The sequence below is a fragment of the Uloborus diversus genome, chromosome 4 (genome assembly GCF_026930045.1).
Source record: "Uloborus diversus isolate 005 chromosome 4, Udiv.v.3.1, whole genome shotgun sequence".
NCBI classification, from domain to species: domain Eukaryota; kingdom Metazoa; phylum Arthropoda; class Arachnida; order Araneae; family Uloboridae; genus Uloborus; species Uloborus diversus.
In genome coordinates this window covers 151,273,416-151,292,057 of record NC_072734.1, presented here as the reverse complement: position 1 = coordinate 151,292,057, position 18,642 = coordinate 151,273,416, and the positions used below count along the sequence as shown (strand labels likewise).

Genomic DNA, 18,642 nt, shown 5'->3' with positions numbered 1-18,642 from the left:
TGAACTTGAGATTGATAAAAAGTATGAAATATTAAATTTAATTGAAAAGGGAGAAATCCAGTGATAATTAGCTGACACATATGGACCTTTTAAAACTAGTGTCTAATGAGTGCGCCAAATGTCAATATGGTATTTTGTTAAAAAGTAGATCATCATGGTTATTAATGTATATGAGAAAAACATAAAGCGAAACAATTGTTATTTTTGATTAGCTATAAATTTTTAGGAACTATTAATATCAAATAAGTAACTTTTCATAAAGAATAAGATTTTTTTTTTTTTTTTTTTTTTGATCAATTTACTGAAATTTTAACTTTGCATGACACATTATAAGTCATTCTGTAAAAATAATTGAAAAAAATGTTTCAATAACATTTCAAATAGTTGTCTCAAAGTAATGTTAAACAATGAAAGTGAGTTGAACAGAAGAAGTAAGTGTCAATTAGTCAGAAAATGAATACATGGTGCAAGAAATGAAAAAAAAAAAACCTTTATAAGTTGACCACCTGTCTAAGTTGACCACCAAAATACTGCACCACAAGTGGTCAACTTACACAGGTTTCACTGTAATTGCATGCCCAGCTGGGCATGTAAGAATAAAAGATTCATCACTGATTGGAATATTTACATGCCCTGGACATGTCGGACAATATAACTTTTGAGCCCTGATATATTTCACACAGAAACATCACTGCTTTAGTGCACATTTAAGTTATAATACTTTGATACCTATTTTTAAAATTTGTTTGATTTTATGTTCATATATACCATACCTATAGGCACATCCCTATACCAGGGAACCATAGGACAGTGTAATAATGAAAAAAAAAAATTAAATATGTAGCATTTGAAAAAGCATAGTAAAATATGTTTCTAGACGCAATAATTGTGTGCCATCGCATCCCATTACTGAAATATAAGGTCTTAAAATCTGCTATTTTTTTTAAAAAAAGTTGCCAAATTTAGCGAGTTCCAATGAGTAAGGGAAGACAACTTTCATCTGCTCTGCAGATAATGCCCTGCCCCATGCAAAGTGAAATCTGATACCTTCAATATTTAGCAGAGTCTAAATTTGACACTTTTTAAAAACTTTTGGCATATTTTAAGAATTTATGTTCCGATACCAGGGAGCACAAAGGCACACAATTTTTGTGTCAAAAAATGACTCAATATGCTCTTTCAATTGCTACCTATTTCAACCTTTTTCATTATAACACTTTTCGTGTGGTTCCCTGGTTGCATAAAAACGACCTTTACTTTACTAGAGACCATGTAGAAATTTGGAGACTGCCAATTGGCTATTACGTAAAAATGTCATCCATTATTTTTATAGTTTGATTTGCATGCTGAAATTGTTTCATTTTCGAAACAAGATCAAGACACAATTTGAAGGGGGACAAATTAAAAACATTCAAAGGTTCAAACAGCCAAGAATTCAAAACTGCTGAGGAGCAAAATTTTTTCACATGTGTTGGATAGGATGAAAAATATGGATGACTCATTTATGTCAATTGGCCAATCAGGGGGGAGTGCAAGAACTATTACAATGTTTCTAGATGAGTAAAAGTTGTTTATATGCTCCCTCTGTAGTATTTTATATCCTTAATTAGTGATTTATAAAATTTTATCTCCAAGCGTTTTATTTGTTCTTCATTATGCCCCCAAAATTTGCGGATATCCTTCTAGTTCTGCTTTTTAAATTTGTTGGAAACATTGGAGAATAATTTTTCATTTTCTAAAAAATAATCTTTTTCTCTTTCTTATAATCAGGTACACCAGTCTGCCAAGGCAAAGTAAAGGCTACAGCTACAGTTGTTTTATCTCTAGAAGAAGCAAGTAACATAAAAGTAAGCAAATTGAATAATGAAAATTTAAGCAAACTATTTTAAATAAATAATTAGTTTTAACTAATTCTAAAAAAATGATAGTTAAAACTGTTAATGATATTTTAATATTATTTTCGGTACAGATGTGATATACCCCCCCCCCCCCCCCCATTTGGTGACATCCGATTTTTTGCACAAAATTGAAATATTTTTCTCGCCAATGAGGCGATAAATTTTTAAGCATGGCATCCTTGGTGAAACTAACCTGTGGTTGGCAACGCGAAGGCAAACTTGTTCGAACTTGTTTACTTGGGTTCTTTACTTGGTTTTACGCAGGAGAGATACGTGTTGTTTTGTGCAATATACCTTACAGGAATGCTTATTTTGTGTTAGTTTAGATTCAGTAGTTGTGTTTTGAAGTAAAAACATTAGAAAATGCCAGTTTCTTCAAACTTGAAGGTTAATTAAAAGTTAACTCCAACGTGGTGTGTATCTGTAACGTGCCATTGTCATATGATGTATTGTTTTAGACTGAGTATGAATATTTATACCATATAAAAAGGTAAGTTCTTTATTTTAGAATTCAAAAAAAAACCTCTCACTTCCAAAATTCTTTGTTTTTACAAATCCTTGAGGGGTTCTTGTAGTTTTTAACTTTATTTTTTACTGTATGTAAATTAATTTTACAGAAATAGTACGGTTATTTTGTTCTAAAAGTTAATTCTTATCGATGCCACGAATTATTTAGACATTCTATTAACGTGCCTCCTTTAGGTACTGAATTTTATGTTAACAATTGAAAGTTCTTTCGGTTGTACTCTTAAAAATGCTGAATTTTATTAATAAATCTGCACAATAATGGTGCATATATCACACTTAAAACTGTGTCATTATTGTACACTGAACGGAAGGAGCCACCCTTGGGTGTCTCCATGAAAATATACATAACTGTGACCATACTCCGACTGTAATGTATATTAACAGTCGGAGGGATAACGGACCGAGCGGAGCGAGGTCCTGGCGAGCCAGAGGTCTCATAGTACTTTCGTAATGAGACCGAGGCAGGGCCGGCAAGCCGATGTCTCATTACGAAAGTACTATGAGACCGAGGGCTCGTATCCCGGAGAAATGAAAAAAAAAATTAATGCATTAATTTTGACTTGTAATTAATACAATAATTTATTTCATTGTATTTTAATATGTTTACAAAAAACCCCGGCCCTGTACATTTTTGAAGCATATATTCGTGATGTTTTTTGTTGTGCTTTTATGTTGTTTTTATATATATTGTGTTCTGAAGTGCTTTGATCATGTTTTTTTATCTGATTTTTTCCTGTTGGCGCTAAAAAAGCATCGCTAAGAACGATGTATGACATATGTCGTCATACATCGTTTTCTTGGCGACGCTTTCTTGGCACCAACAGGAAAAAGTCGCCAAGGGTGGGGTATACCACATCAGTTCCTTATTTTCCATTTATCATTTTCCTGCAGTTATGTGAATGTCTATATATGTATTTTCGAATCATGTTTCCTGAGAAGTAAGGATGAAATCTCATCAGCAATACTATTTGTACCTTTTAATGTGCCTATTGTTTGATTTTGGCTGTGGTGGTAAGGTGCTTCTTGAACTCTTAACTGAAGCTTCCGGGTTCAATTCCAGCTGATTGAAGAAAATCCATGTCCGCTTATGGTGACTGGGGTATATTAAATATGCTGTGGTCAGAAAGTACTCCAAGTTCCTATCCCAAATCAATGCCTCTGGCAGTGCTGGATGGAGGGTTGCTCAACTCCTGATCTGGATGAAAAAAGCACAGCTGCCTTCAGGGCCCCATTAAACCAACTAAACCACTTGTAGTGGTAAGTGAGGGGGAGCCTGGAATGTAATATAAAGTTGTATTCAAAGTGCCAACCTCCTTGTCTAGTGGTCAGAGAAGTCTGACTGCAGACGGGGAGATTCTGGGTTCAAGTCCCATCTTGGACATGGATGTATTTTCTCCTGTCCTTGTCCTTTCTTTGTGTGAATGTGTTGTTTTGCAGTGAATGGTTGCCTACCCTATAAACTGGTCCTTATGGCATGTGTGTACTTTGGAAGTTGAACTTCACACCTGTTTTATATGCACAATAATATAATATTGCTTATAAAAACTAAACATTTAATAACGCTACTACTAATTTTGTTACAACACCATATTCAAAGTATCAATTCGTGGAATGCAGTCTTGTTGCCAATCGCTATTATAAAAAGTCCTGTTGGCGAAACATGCTAACATATTACATTCCTCCCTTCCAAGTTCCAAAAAAAGTACTATAATTTATATTTGTATAATATGTGTCAGTAACCCAGTCTGTCTGGTGCTTGTCGTATTCTATGAGGGTGCACCACTATTGTTGTTGATTTCCCAAGATGTCACGTTTTGATTTTCTTTACTATTTTCTATAGGGTTTTCTTCTACTGTTCTAATATTTTCATTTTCTAGCTGCCCTTCATTCACTTGTTCTCTAGATCTCTCTATTTCTGGGAGGGTATGGCCAAATTTCTTGTGATTCCAACGTTTTGCTATCATGATTACTACGATAATTATTGTCTTCGTCTTCCACTTCTTCTAACTTGATCATATCCTCATTTTGACAGCTCCATATTTGATCAATATGCCTCTTCCACACTACACCAGTCTCTTTTATTTTGCACAAATATACACTGTAACCTATTTTATCAAGTACCCAGGGGTCGGATTTAGGGGAGGGCAGGCAGGACTACTACCCCAGGGCCTCCACAACAAAGGGGCCCCCACAATAAAATTTTTACAAAATATCCTAACTTTCACGGGATAAAAATATCCGATACATACATTTATATCAAAATATTCGGATATATTTCAAAGTATCAGATATTTTCGAAAATATGATGATCTTTTCAAACCCTGATTAAGGGCCTCCACTGCTTCATTGCCCCGGGGCCTCCACAGTTCCAAGTACGGCCCTGCAAGTACCACTGCTTCAACCAATTTGTCATTTTGATCACGGTAGTTTCTGACCATAACGTTTTCCCCAATCTCAAAACCTTTCCTAGATTTTCCTCTGTAATTCCCTTCTTGATCAGTTTGGTGGTTTTTCACTCGTTCCTCTAAACTAGGCCTTAAAAGATGTAATCTTTTACGTAAAGCTCTACCAAACATCAATTTTGCAGGCGTTTCACCCGTAGTAGTATGAGGTGTATTCCTATAATCAAACAAGTATTTATGAATTATATATTGAACAGAAAACTTATTAGTGCTCTGTCGTTCACATTTAGAAGTGACTGCTTTTACAATCCAACTTTTCACAGTTTTCACTAAATTCTCTGCGGCACCATTACTCTGGGGGGTGATATGGTGGAGTAGGAATATGCTTTACACCATTATTTGCTGTAAACTGCCTGAATTCTTCTGAATCAAAAGGTGGTCCAAAAAAGGTACTTTTTGGCTTTGAAAGTGCTTTGTTTTTCAAGAAAAATGAACATCATCGTGAGTGTTAGGTGCCATTTAGATGAGTTTCCTCTGACACTATGTTGTAAGGTGAATTTTATTGTGTGCACTGGAAATAAATAATTGATTTGCATAGCATTTCATAACCTGGAAAAAAGACTTTAAAATGTATATTTGAGATGAATTTGTGAGAACTCACAGAAGGGTGTTAGAAACTCTAACACCTCTTTTTGCAAAGCTTATATTTTTTTGGAATAATTTGACTCCTTGAGGTGGTCATGCAAATTTTTGTCATTATGCATCAAATGTAGGGTTTCATGCAGTAGATGACATTTGTGTCCTTTTTAAAAGTGGAGTGCTGACAAGGCATATTTAATTCTCCCTGCCTGACCTCATAATCTGCATCTTATCTTAAACAGGACATCATTGGAATTAATACAAACAAAGACTTTCAAGAAGCAAATGAAAGTAAACATTTTTAAAATAAAAATCTTATCATAACTAGAATTATGTATTGTTTTGATTTGGCCGAGAGAAAGATGTATTTTTACAGCAATAAGTGTTTGATTCCACTAACCAGTGAATTAATGTTAAAGTGACAACAATTGTGTGTATCATTGAACTGGCAATCATTACGATAATTGTATTTCTTCTAGAGTGGTGATATTCTCATTACGCATTCTACCGACATTGGCTGGAGTCCATACTTTCCTCTTCTTTCTGGTGTTGTGACAGTATTAGGAGGTCTAATATCTCATGGTAATACTTTCTTATGGACATTTTTTTTTACCTACACATTATTAGTATATGTCTGTTTTATTCAAAAGTTACATACTTCAAAAACATTTAGGTGCTGTTTGTAGCAAGAGAATATGGTCTTCCTTGTGTGGTAGGCGTGCAAAAAGCAACTTCAGCTTTTAAATCAGGTAAGTTTGAAAATAGCGCAAAATTACATTTTGATAATAATAAAGTCTTCCATAAAATAATAAGAAGTCCTTACAAATAATATAAGGAGAAGTAATATTAAAGTTACAAATAAATGAATGACATTAGTGTTGATAATCAGAGACAAAAATGCCATACATCATCTTAAGTAAAAGTTTGATTAGTTCCCCTATTTTTAATGAATTTAAGTTTTCACAAAAACTTTTGTTATCTAATGTGCTAGAACTTTCATTGTGATTTGCTTTAAAGTTATCAAGAACTACATTAATGTAATGGCTGTATTATCAAATTCATATTTGGTGGGCAAAAAAAAATAAATAACAGGAAACGTATTGATCTCTCCGCTTATCAGTTGTTTCTAGTCTAGATGGCATGGGGTATTTTATAATACAAAAGCAGAATGGCTTTTCTTTAAAACTTAACTGCTCTTTTTAAAAGAATTTCACTTCAAGTGAAAATTGCTCATAAAAGGATTTGTAATTGGAGGGGGGGGGGGGATGGACCAGTTTAGGAGGCCAAAATTTTAGTGTTTTTTTGTTCATTTTTTTAACGAGAAAGAAAGAGTAATCAGAATTTTTTTTAATTGGAGGATATTTTATTCATTTCGTAATTTTTAGAAGTCCATTTCCACCAGAAATAATGGAGTTGGAAGGTGCTGTCAATGGGCAGTCCGGCAACAGGAGCTTGTTGCTGTGGGAATTAACGAAGCCACAATTTTTATCTGTAATCATTACAATTTTCCTTTCTCGTAAACTACATATTTATGCAGAATATAAACCTAATTATGATTAAATATTTTGAAAATTGCACGGTTTTGAGGTGTTTGATTACAATGTCCTGTTTTTCTACCATTTTTTTTAACATTTCTTGAATTTAAAAAAACTATTTTTATTAATATCAGCCCAGTTAGGTTCATATACAGTATGATTCAATGAAGAATATTAAAACAAATTTTCAGAACAATTGGTTAATAACTCTTTGAGCTAGAATCCTTACCATTAGAAAAAAACTTGTTTCGGGATAAGGCGTTTGAGAACACTGCTGTGAACGTTTACGAAAATGTCCACATTAACTTAAGTGCTCATAGCATAATAACTAATCGGAATTTTTCACTGAAATTTTTAGCAACGTATTCATTCTTGTATAGTTTCACTAACATTTTATTACATTAAAAAAATGGATTATTTTACCCGTCTGAACTGGTTTCCCCCCTTTAGAAACTTGGTTCTTATTTATGTACATTTTTGACTTTATGTAATACAGCAATGAACTTTTTGATGAGAAGGATTTTTAACTTCAAGGAACAATTTCCTTGTTGTTCCTATATACAGAAGCTGATGACTTTTTACCATAACTTTTGGTGGTAGTATATGAAAATGTACCTTGCTTTATCACAGTTATACGGTAGATATTACACAAATAGCTTTCATTTGATAAGCTCATTGACACGAAGAAAAATATTCTTCAAGTTTGTTGAAAAACCAATGAGAGAAACTTAAGTTTTACAGAGATTGTCAATTCAGATCTCGCTGGAGATAAAACATCTCCAATTATTGCTAGGCTGAATGCTAGTTTTGGCATCTCGCACTTTTGCGAGATATAACTAAGTTGTCAGTAAAATAGTCATATTGTCGCTAAGTCTAAATCCTTTTAATTTCTAAACAATGCTTAGAAACTTTTCGCATTTAGGACTTAATCCGCTATCTTGCTCAGTACAATAAGTAAATGTGTGGTTTGTACGATTCTTCATTATGTAAAATGCATAACTCCACTACTAACGCATCTTTGTCTTTTAGGTGATATTGTTATTTTAGATGGCACCAGTGGAAACAGTCCCACTAAAGTAACATCCCTTGAAGAAGAAAAACTTGAATTTGTAAAAACTTGTATAAAGACTTTTATTTATTTGCTATCGTGTATGTGCAATACAGGAAAGACAACATATAAAAACTGTTAACCATTATTTTGAAATGGAATTGTGTTTTATTTTTATTGGAGGAAAAAAAAATCCTAAAAAATACTTACTTTTAATAGGTTATAATGAAATTGTTGTACAATATTCCTTGATTTTTTAAACATTACTTACTGCTAAAATAGTAAGCATTTACCCTTATTTGTAATTGCAAGATTATGTCTAACATGACATTACATGTTATTAATTTATATTACCTATATGTCAAACTGTAAGGTGCTATGTGGTTGTGTAATAGTTATTTTTTGGTTTTGGATCATTGAGTATTTCAATACCCACAAAAGACAAAATTTGGCTGAACTTAGGAGTGAGCTTGGGAGCAGTCTTAAATGTGTCCAGTTAATAAGACTGCTTTAAAGTGATTAATACAAAATTTGCAGCTAAGTATGGGCAAAAATCATGGAAGTTATTTTTTTATGCTGACTAGAGGGCAATGACTTTTGCAGAATAGCTCCAAAATCAATTATAGTGAAATCTGTGATATAATCACAGTTTAGTAGAATGATACTAAATGTCTTAGATTAAATGATACAATAGTTAAGTGGAACTATGATAATACTTCTTCTAATATTCCATTTTTAATCTAATCAAAAGGAATGTTTCATGTTTCTGATATGTTCTACTACTGACAACTAGTGCCTCCCAGAAAAAAAGAGGAAGGAGGCAAAATATCTATTTTAATTAGCATGAACTGGATGTCTTTTCTTTCAGGATTAGAACAGCCCAGGCTAGGAGGCATAAATGTATGAGTTTGACTAAAACTTTAAAACAGTTGATTGCTTCCGATAATTTAAATTTTCTCAAGGACTATATTGATATTTAAGATAAGTTTTTACTATGAGCATTTTTGAGGTATGAAGTTTACAAACCATGGGACTTAATGCTACAATTAATTTCTTTTCTCCTTAAAACATCTGAAACAGTTTTAATACTTTTTGGTATCTGTTGAATCAATAAACACATTTTCATGTATTCAATGATTTGCACAGCATGTTTAAATATTTCAAAAGCGGGTATCTTAATATATAAAAATCTTCTGTGCGTACGTTTGTCACCATAAGGCTTCTAAACGGCTGGACCGATTTTGATCAAATTTTTTGTGTGTAATTAAGTTGTGGCAAGCATGGTTTCGAAGTTCGATGGACCAAATCCGAAATGTTTTTGTTAATTAAGTAATTAATTTAAACATAGGATGGTTACATCTTCCAAACGATTAATATTTATTTTAACCTATTGTTGAGTGAGAACTGAAATAAATATTTAACCCGTTGCCAAAGGACAATAAGAAAGCCAGCTCTGTTTTTTGTAATGAAATTTCCTACTGTCATATGTCAATTGAGAATAGATAAAGTAGAGAGAGTGAAGCCTCATTTCTTAAAAGCAACGATTTTAGATCCCGTGATATATTTTAAAGTAGACTACTGGAAGGTTCACACAAAACGTGTGTTCTGTCGTCGGTAGTTGAACCATGTGACTGGATCGGTGCTTTTTTAGGTTTCCTAACCAAATGATCAGAAAGTACCGTACCTAGCAACATTTGTTTCTCGGCTGAAATCCATCTGTGTTTTGGCACCAATGTCAAGAATACTTTAAGGATTATCTAACTAATCAGTACATTATTAAAGGAAAAGAGGGTAATTCTGTACACAAAAGATCAGTGCAGAGTGGAAGATCTTTATCTTTGGTGGAAAGAACAAATTAGACAATATATGAAGTTTTAAAAGTTTTCGTTCAAAAGATCGGACCACTAATCGGTCGGAGTTGGTTTCACTCACTGATCGGCCGGATTACAGTAACGTGTTTGCTTAGCGACTTTGGCTTTGAACAATAGAGTTGTGTGATCATTTGTTTACATTTTAAAGCTACTGTTAAAGTAATTTATTGTATTTTTTTTTCGGAGAAAAATTTTAAAGAGTGTGTTTAGTCATTTTAGTTGTAGAATGTGTTTATTTTACATCGGGAGAGGGGGGATGAGTGATTTTCGCTTATTCAATAAACTGTTTTTAGCTTTATCATTTTTTAAAATGATATACTTTCGGTTGTTTTATTCTTTTTCATATGGGGGATGTTGCAGCGGGGATAAATATACGTATTCTGACACCAAGCAGCTTAAATCATTTTCTTTTTACTATTTTTTTTTTAACAAAACGGTTCAAACACTTGATAGTTTGAAATTTTTTAACTTTTCAATTTACGAAGTTTGAACAGAACAACGTCTGCCGGGTCCTCTAGTTTTTTACTAAAAAAGGTGATCATCAGTATAATTCATTGTAACTGAATGGAGGTCAAAAATAATGTAACTGATTTTTAGATTGCTGTATTTCATGATATTGCAGTAGGACAGAACTGTGCAGTGCTCTTTCCATCATTAAAATTTTTAGTAACATGTGAGAAAAATATTGAGTTTATTTTTTGCAACTGAACTCGAATCATTCTGTATCAGAAATTGATTTGGATTCTCCGCAAATCAATTTAAACCTTAATCAGAAAATGTGGCAGAATAGTGCTCAGCATTTGTACTGCATAACATTGAATACTGAAGGCGGAATTGGTTTCGAAATGTAAACTCGACAAATAAAAACTTTTGAGAGATAAGGCTGTCATATATTGTTCGTATTCCACGAGAAGGCACTCGACTCCACCTTCATCACGTGGTATACGATCCTATTTTGCTGTTTTCGGTGGAAGGTATATTTGAATCGTAGCATTTTGTCGTAAAAAGTTTTTAAAATGTAAGAATAACGAAAGTAGCAACAGACAAAAGAAGCAAGTGATGTAAAGGACACTAAGACATTGGCACATTAAAATGCACACCAAAGTTAAGGTTGTCTCATTTCCAAGCGTGGAGATATGTTTACTGATCCTCTCCATTCGGGAAGCAGGACGAAGTGCCTTCTTGTGGAAAGCAAACATATTGTATATTATTTTTTTGCTATGTAAAAAAATCATCTTTTTGCCATCGGAAAAATTGATTTTCCATTCAAAGAAAAAGTAAATGAATAATTGAACTCAAGTTTAATGTTTAGACTTTTTTTATTTCAATATCAAATATTCAACAAAAACATAACTTAAACAATCTTTTCTTAAATATTCTAAATTTTTAGGTCAAAATAAATTGACCTTTATATCACCCACATAAGGCTCATAAATATTTGCTCCTAAGTAAATCTAATTCTACATTGTCTTGGAATGTTGAACACAAAGAATGAAATTTAGGGAAAAATACACACAAATGACTGCAATAGTTTTATGACATGATATACATTCCAATGATTTAGAAATGTTATAATAATCAAGCTGAGGATATATTTTTATTATTTTTTTTTTCTGTGTTAAAGAGAATCAAAACAGTAATAATGTTATTAGCAGTCTGAAAAATTATATTGCTTTGACACAAGCAGTTTTTTTATCTTAAAAACAAAACAAAAAAAAAAATGCTTGAATACACAACATTATTTTGAAATCTATCCTTTTTATTGCAAGGATCTTGAACTTATAGTAAGGACTTTGGAAATAAAGATCTTTCTTTGATAGGGAATGACACGCCAAAAAATAGAAACATTTATCTTTTATTTTTTAGTGATTTTAATTGAATAAACTACATAAACTATTTTAAAGACTTGAGAATTAAAGGAAGCTTTGCATTAAAAAAGCTGCTACCAGTTTAACCTTTTCCTTTTTTTAATGTTGTCACTTTGTTTGAATTTAAAAAGTATGTTGATGTAGTATTTTTAAATCATCTTATATTACAATGCTAATTTGCGATTAAAAAAATGGGGAGAAGGGGTTATAAACAAAGCAAAGATACTTTAATTTATCCTGAAATAAAAAACTATAATTTTATTTTCTTCCTTACTAATACTATAAAATAACAAATACTACAAAGAACTGAAACATTGAAAGACTAACAATTTATTAGTTATTGCTGAAAATAATCTGATTTTCATACATTTGTTTAATATTGACATGATGCTTTATAAAAAGCACAAGATTGCAGTTTTCTAATACTTCTAACATTTAAAAAAAAAAAAAACACTCTGAAGATTTAGTAATTCAAGCTTTACAATTTCCCCAATTTATTCAACCATTTAAGGACTCAAAAATAAATTTAAAATATCTCTGAAAAAAATAACCTTTAGAAAAGACAATTTGTACAGTTAAATTTTTAAAATAGCATTTTCATCAGAAGTTTTTATTTTTAAAATGCTTTAATTTTTTTCATAACGTTCAAAAACTATAATATTTCAAATGAAAATAAGCATATTAGTAGATTATAATAATTGGAGAAATCTACCGTAATTCGTTCATTTTTCTTTTCATAGAAGGACACAAACAACAATTATGACTAGTTTTTCCACTTTAAAATGTAAAAATCAGAACAAACCATAATAATAATGAAAAAAAGAGCAAGGAAAAAATTATATTTATAACAGTATATAATAAGTGCATGGAAGAAAGGCGATTTTTTTTTTTTTTTTTTTTTTCAGAGTTGAGTTTAATACAGCAGCACTGAGTTTGTGCAGTAGAATTTGTTGTTCTTTTAAAACAGGTAGGAAAGGAACATGATCAAGTGGAAAAATCACCAAATATTTTATTATACATTGAAGAGAGGTTGAGGGGTTTGAACTATCAAAAATGTAATTATCTTAAACATTAGAAAGATTAATATTTCGCCTCTCTTCCTTGTGCTCTTCATATTATCTAATGTAGTCTTCATTTCCATGCATAAAAATGAGTAAAGTAAAGTAAAATTCACAGCTCTTATTTTGTGGGAATTTCCTACAAATAATTCAAAATTAATTTCAAATTGAAGATCATTATAGGATTTTTTTTATTTATTTCACCATTGTTAACTGAGGCAGTGAGAAGCAAAAGGATGTAAGTGTACTTTTTAAGTTTTTAGTAAAACGATGGGTTCAAACCATGGATAGGCTTTCATTCACTATTTGCCTCGAAACAGATGAGTTTCTCTAGCTATTTTTACTAGTTTTTTTTTTTTTTTTTGCACTTACACCGTTTTGCTTACCAATACTTCAATTTATGCCACAATGCATAAAAAAGATAACATTCAAAACTTATTTCTTCACTTAAGTTTTTTTTTTTTTTTTCACTTTACGAAATAGTGGGAAATTTTTTTGACAGTTGCTTGTATCATAATTAAGATACAGCAACTATGACTAATTGTTTTTTGCACTTAAAGCTTGATGTGCCAAATTGTTTTTACAAGCACAGTTGTTCAACTTATTGACAACTGTAGCTTCATTCATTACTTAAAATTACAGTTATTTAACAACATCTGAATACACATACTTAAGAATGCATGAATATTTCACATAATTTTTCGAATATTTTAAACATGTGAATTGAAATGCACTAAAAGCTTATATCCAATTCAGTTATTAATACCAATCTGTTTTGACGTTAATATTTTCTCAACAACACTTTATTTTTTTACTTACTATATAAATAAGAAAATAATGAATTAAATTAAGAATTCATGTTTTTAATAAATTTATTTGATTGTTGTAGGTGCAATATTTTAAAATTGCAACAAAAGCTATCTTGTAAATACAATAGTGACAAAGGTTTGTTGGAGTTTTACAGCATACAGAGCTGCCACTGGCAACTAAAACTACTATTTTGAAGCAAAGATGTTTATGGCGATTAGTTTAGCCAAAATATGTCGAAAAAAGTATTTTACAATCAATTGTAAAAAAAAAAAAACAGCGACTATACATAAAAACTAATTTGTGTTATTTTACTTTTTGTTTAAAGAAAATAAAATATAATAAACATATTCTCAATCAGAAATGTGATGTTCATATTTTTGTACGAAAAGTTTCATTTTTGTAAATAGTTTTGCAATCACAATTTTCACAATAAGTTCATTTCTACTACTATTATTTTGGTTAACTGTTGTTAGTATTCTGAATGAATGTCAGTAAGTTTTAGCTGTTATATATCTTGCAGCCTTTTTACATTCCAAAAAGGAGCACTATTTTCTAAAGTGATAGGAAATATCGCAAATGTTCTGGCATTTTTTATGCCGTCAGTACTTTACTGATGTCTTTTATTAATAGGCAGACAATATGAAATAATACCAGAATGTGTCAGTACTTGTTTAAGGGTTGAACTAAATTATGCAAAGGTTTTTTTTTTCCCAAGGGTTGTTTAGACATTATTTTTTCCTGAAAATCTGCTCGCATATAGGTCTAGCCCCTGTTTTGAGTGGTACCACTTATATAACATGCGCCAAGATACTAAACGTGTTTTTAGTATGACTGTTTTTCAAAGTATCATTACATTATTATTATTATAACATACATTATTTTTAAAAAAATTTAAAAATGTGAGATGGTTTTAGAAACTTTTTTGCCTCTAGCAACTATTTTGAAGACCATTTTCCATAATTAAAGCTAATAAAGCAACTATTTTTAGTAGCGAAACTCAGTGGCAGGCCTGAACATAAACAATCAAAAAACAAAAGTAGATTTCATGCAGTCTATGCAGAACTACGGCAAACAATAATAATTTTAATAAACAGCTTTTCAAGCCACTTAAAATGTTGTTTTACAAAAAAATAAAACTAGCACACACTGTTCAAAAATATGCTCAAAATCTCTGAAAATTTTGTTGAATTTACATTCACATATGCTAAGCAAAATATCAAACCACAAAAAACTATATAAACACCTGAACTTTTCAATAAAAATATAACTTTCATCAGCAAAGGGCTAATGAATATAAATATACATAGCTTGCATTTGCATTTTTTATACAGCTGCAAAAAAATCCTGAATTAATTTATATGTTAAAATCAGCTTCGGTTAAAATTTCCCATTAAAGTCCTTATTAGAGTCCTATTTCTGAGACTTTTTTAAATAATGAAAGGTGGTCTACACTTTGATTCGCTCTTAAGATATTTCAGATTTTTCCATTTAAACACACAGTAACTTTTTAACTGAAAAATGCATGCGAATGCCATATGAATTCATGAGTATATGAAGTCTGAAAGACACGTTAAGTGCAGGAGACTTTAAAACCAATGAGATAAATAAAACAAAAATCCAATTAGTTCTGTATCTATTTGTAAAGATAAATACTTTATTTTTACAAAGAGATCCATAAGCTTAAATTAAATCTTTGATTTTCACAAACTAATTGTTTTGTGTTCATAACTTATAAAAATATCCTTTCAATAGAATATCCTGACAAGTATCTTCTAACGAGTAAGCTTCACACTTCAATAATATTTTTATAAATAACACAAACATAGAAAATAATTTGACTTTCACATTCTCATGCCAAAAGCAAGCTTGTGTATTTATATATTTAGTCAAATATTAAAAATTGGCATCTTACTTTTTTATATATTAATACTTGATAAAATTTCAATAATTCAAACATAAATACAGATCTACTCCTCATCTAATTTCACACTGAATTTAAAATAATGGCAAACAGAGGCCATAGTAAAATTTGTGTGCATTTACATGAGGTTAACTGCATCAACTAGAACAAACACATCTTGCTTATAAAACTAAAATTTATTTTTAAAAATTTATTTTAAATCAATTTATCTATCGCAGGCCATCTTATAAACACACTAGTATGGTGGAATTCGATAATACTTAAAATATTTACATAGTCATTTTTCATAACTGACTAGTTATGCTTATTTTAGAGGCATGGCTTTAAATAAAAATGAAAGTCTGTAACTCGTGTAAGAATTTTTTCTCTCTCTTATCTACAAATATCATATATATATGTATAATGTTGCTGTACATTGATAATTTGCTGTCAATGGGGACTGCAATTACGTATTCGGAAAGCTCTATAAGATCGAGTGAAAAATCGCTTCATTATTGCTCTCAATTCTGACTTGGTTTCGAAGAATATCATTTCACAAAGTGGCAAGTAATATGCTGAGGCGTGGGCTCGAAACTGAAATACAAAATCTTATGTTAATTTTAAATTGCACATAAAGAACAGAAAACTTCTGCAAAAAATCTTTTTACCACATTATAACAAACATTGCATGTTATAAATACTACAATACTACATAGTATAATTTAAGGGAAATACTAGTGACTTCAAACTATCCATATCACAATAGATTAATTGATTGCTCTTCCGATTATAGATTAATCGGTAATTGGCCAATTTATTTACCCGCGCATCCCTAATGGCTGTTTCAGCAAAAAATCAGAGTTTTTAACAGGTGTTAACAATCTGTTTCACAGATTTTCTGGTTTCACCTCCTGTGTGAATGTCTGAGCATTAAAGGATCTTTGAGCTAAATTTGGCAAAGATCCAAAGTAAACTGGATTTGTATAAGCAACAAACACACCCACACAGCCATTTTTATTATATAGATAGATTGTATAAAATACAAGGTACACATGTCATACACACATTTAGCAATTCTATTTAAAGAAGTCTTTGATAAATTCTTTTTATTGTAACTTTTTCAAAAATTTATTTAATTATTTATTTTTCTAGCATATTCTTTTACAAAAAAAGGCAAAATTGTACATAATACATATACTTCCTTTTTAAATTGCATTAACTCTTTCTAGAGTGGTTGTCACAAAAAAAAAAAAAAAACAGCAATTAAAATTTCTTCAAAAAAAATTATCTTTAAAACCAAAAATTGCTACAGACATAGTATTTTGCTTTCTTAAAACAATCCTGGATCACAGCCTTACAAAAATGGCTTTTTCTTATGTCTCAATTTCTTCTTCAAATCTCCCCAACTTTTAAATCTAAAAATTTAAATTTTGGTATTTTTTTTTTTTTTTTTTCATTTGCTCAGAAACAATTGACAATTTTTCTTCATTTTCTTCGAGGAGTTTTATTAAAAGATTTATATTCATTTTTGTATGAATGATTTTCTTTCTTGCCCTAGGTGGGTGGTGTCAACAAATGAGACACCTCCCACTGCAAAAAAAAAAAAGTCGTAAAATCTATTTCTAGATGATCAATCACACCCACTCATAGTGTTTTTTCCCCATACAGTCGACCACCACTACAACGCAATATGAGTTAAGCATAATGGCTATAACAGGAGTTTTTCATGAGTACCGAATTTTAGAGCTAATGCAAATTTCTCGCTCCCAACTTCAAAATATTTGTTTAGAAATTGTGGTTCCAAGTGTTCGGCATCAAATATTGGCTACTAAATATTGGTTTTGTGAATGTACTTTTAACCTTTTAACATCACTGAATGCATAAGTTCCCATACCACACTAGAATAAACATCTCATTGTTAGTATGTACAACAACCTCTCTGCATTTTTCATTTTTTTTTTTTTTTTTTTTTAATTCTAAATATGAAAGGTGATGAAATATTGTGGCACCTAGGCACGCTGTTTCAATAAGTTTGGGACGTTACAAACAAAAATGGAAAGCTTGTGACAATTTAAGAGAAGGTAAAAATTCTTGATACGCTTGAACAACTAAAAAGTGAATTGAAGGTAGCATGACAATTAGATATGAGTGACTCTTCCATACGTACAATTAAAAGTCAAAAGGGGCCGTAAAAGTTCAGAACTTAGCTTTAATATGTAGCTTGCAGAGTCTAGGCAAAATGCAAACAGTAGGATGGAATTTAAAGCTGCTCTTGTATTGTGAATTATAGATACCATGGAAGAGGGGTGTTACCATAGGTGGAAACATTATAAGAGCAAATGCGATGCAACTGCATTTAAAAATATTTTAGAATAACAATCTAAATGCTCAACATAAATAGCTGTATTTACTGTACAGTATTATTATAGTGCAGCGCTTTATTATTACTACATACTGTATGTACCATACTGTTCTGTTTTCTTTCCTTGTTTTTGGTGCTTATTGCACAGGTTAGTTTGATGAGGACTACAATCTTGAGTGTCCTGTCTCCCTTACGCATGATATATTTTTATTACAGTACAGAATACAAATAAACAACACATGAAATAATTTACATCACAAAAAGGGAAAAGTACATCTAGAGCGAGGGTAGGAGTCGAACCCACCGCCTCAAGTGTGTGAAGAAATAGCTTAGACCACTCGGCCACTGAGGTCCCTTCTGTTTTATTTCTCTCTCCCATTGATCACTGATTGGGTGCATCCTATCCTAACCGTATTTTATGTTGAGTAATGCAATTTTTTTTTAATACAGTAAACATTCAGTTCTTTCTGTAAGAAACGGTAATAATTTGTTAAAAAGTGGTTTAAAACTGTTTGAGGGGTGTTTAAAATGCCTAAAACAATTGAGTAAGTTAATAAGAAATTTGTATACATACCTTTTTCCACAACGCGAAATTTCGACTTTTGCGAAGGGTATTGGAACGCTTCCTCGCATAAGTCGAGACTCGACTGGAGTTCAAAAATTTTAAAGCATAAAACTCTAACAATCACAAACAAATGCTTTTTTACCTTAAATCAAACAGAT

General features: G+C 31.1%; 2 protein-coding genes across 2 annotated transcripts in view; one reads left to right on the top strand and one right to left on the bottom strand.

Annotated features, from left to right (window-relative positions):
- The window catches only part of LOC129220924 (uncharacterized phosphotransferase YvkC-like), a 90,078-nt gene extending 81,154 nt beyond the window's left edge, over nt 1-8,924 (top strand). The window contains exons 23-27 of the mRNA XM_054855359.1: nt 1,771-1,847; nt 5,947-6,055; nt 6,148-6,216; nt 8,032-8,111; nt 8,919-8,924. Coding sequence (XP_054711334.1) covers nt 1,771-1,847; nt 5,947-6,055; nt 6,148-6,216; nt 8,032-8,111; nt 8,919-8,924 — 341 coding nt within the window. The remainder of the gene's footprint in view (nt 1-1,770; nt 1,848-5,946; nt 6,056-6,147; nt 6,217-8,031; nt 8,112-8,918) is intronic.
- Nucleotides 8,925-13,184: 4,260 nt separating this feature from the next.
- LOC129221423 (brefeldin A-inhibited guanine nucleotide-exchange protein 1-like) overlaps nt 13,185-18,642 on the bottom strand; it is an 84,356-nt gene continuing 78,898 nt past the window's right edge. Inside the window, exon 35 of the mRNA XM_054855908.1 lies at nt 13,185-16,151. Within this exon, the coding sequence (XP_054711883.1) occupies nt 16,008-16,151 (144 nt within the window). The 3' untranslated portion in view covers nt 13,185-16,007. The remainder of the gene's footprint in view (nt 16,152-18,642) is intronic.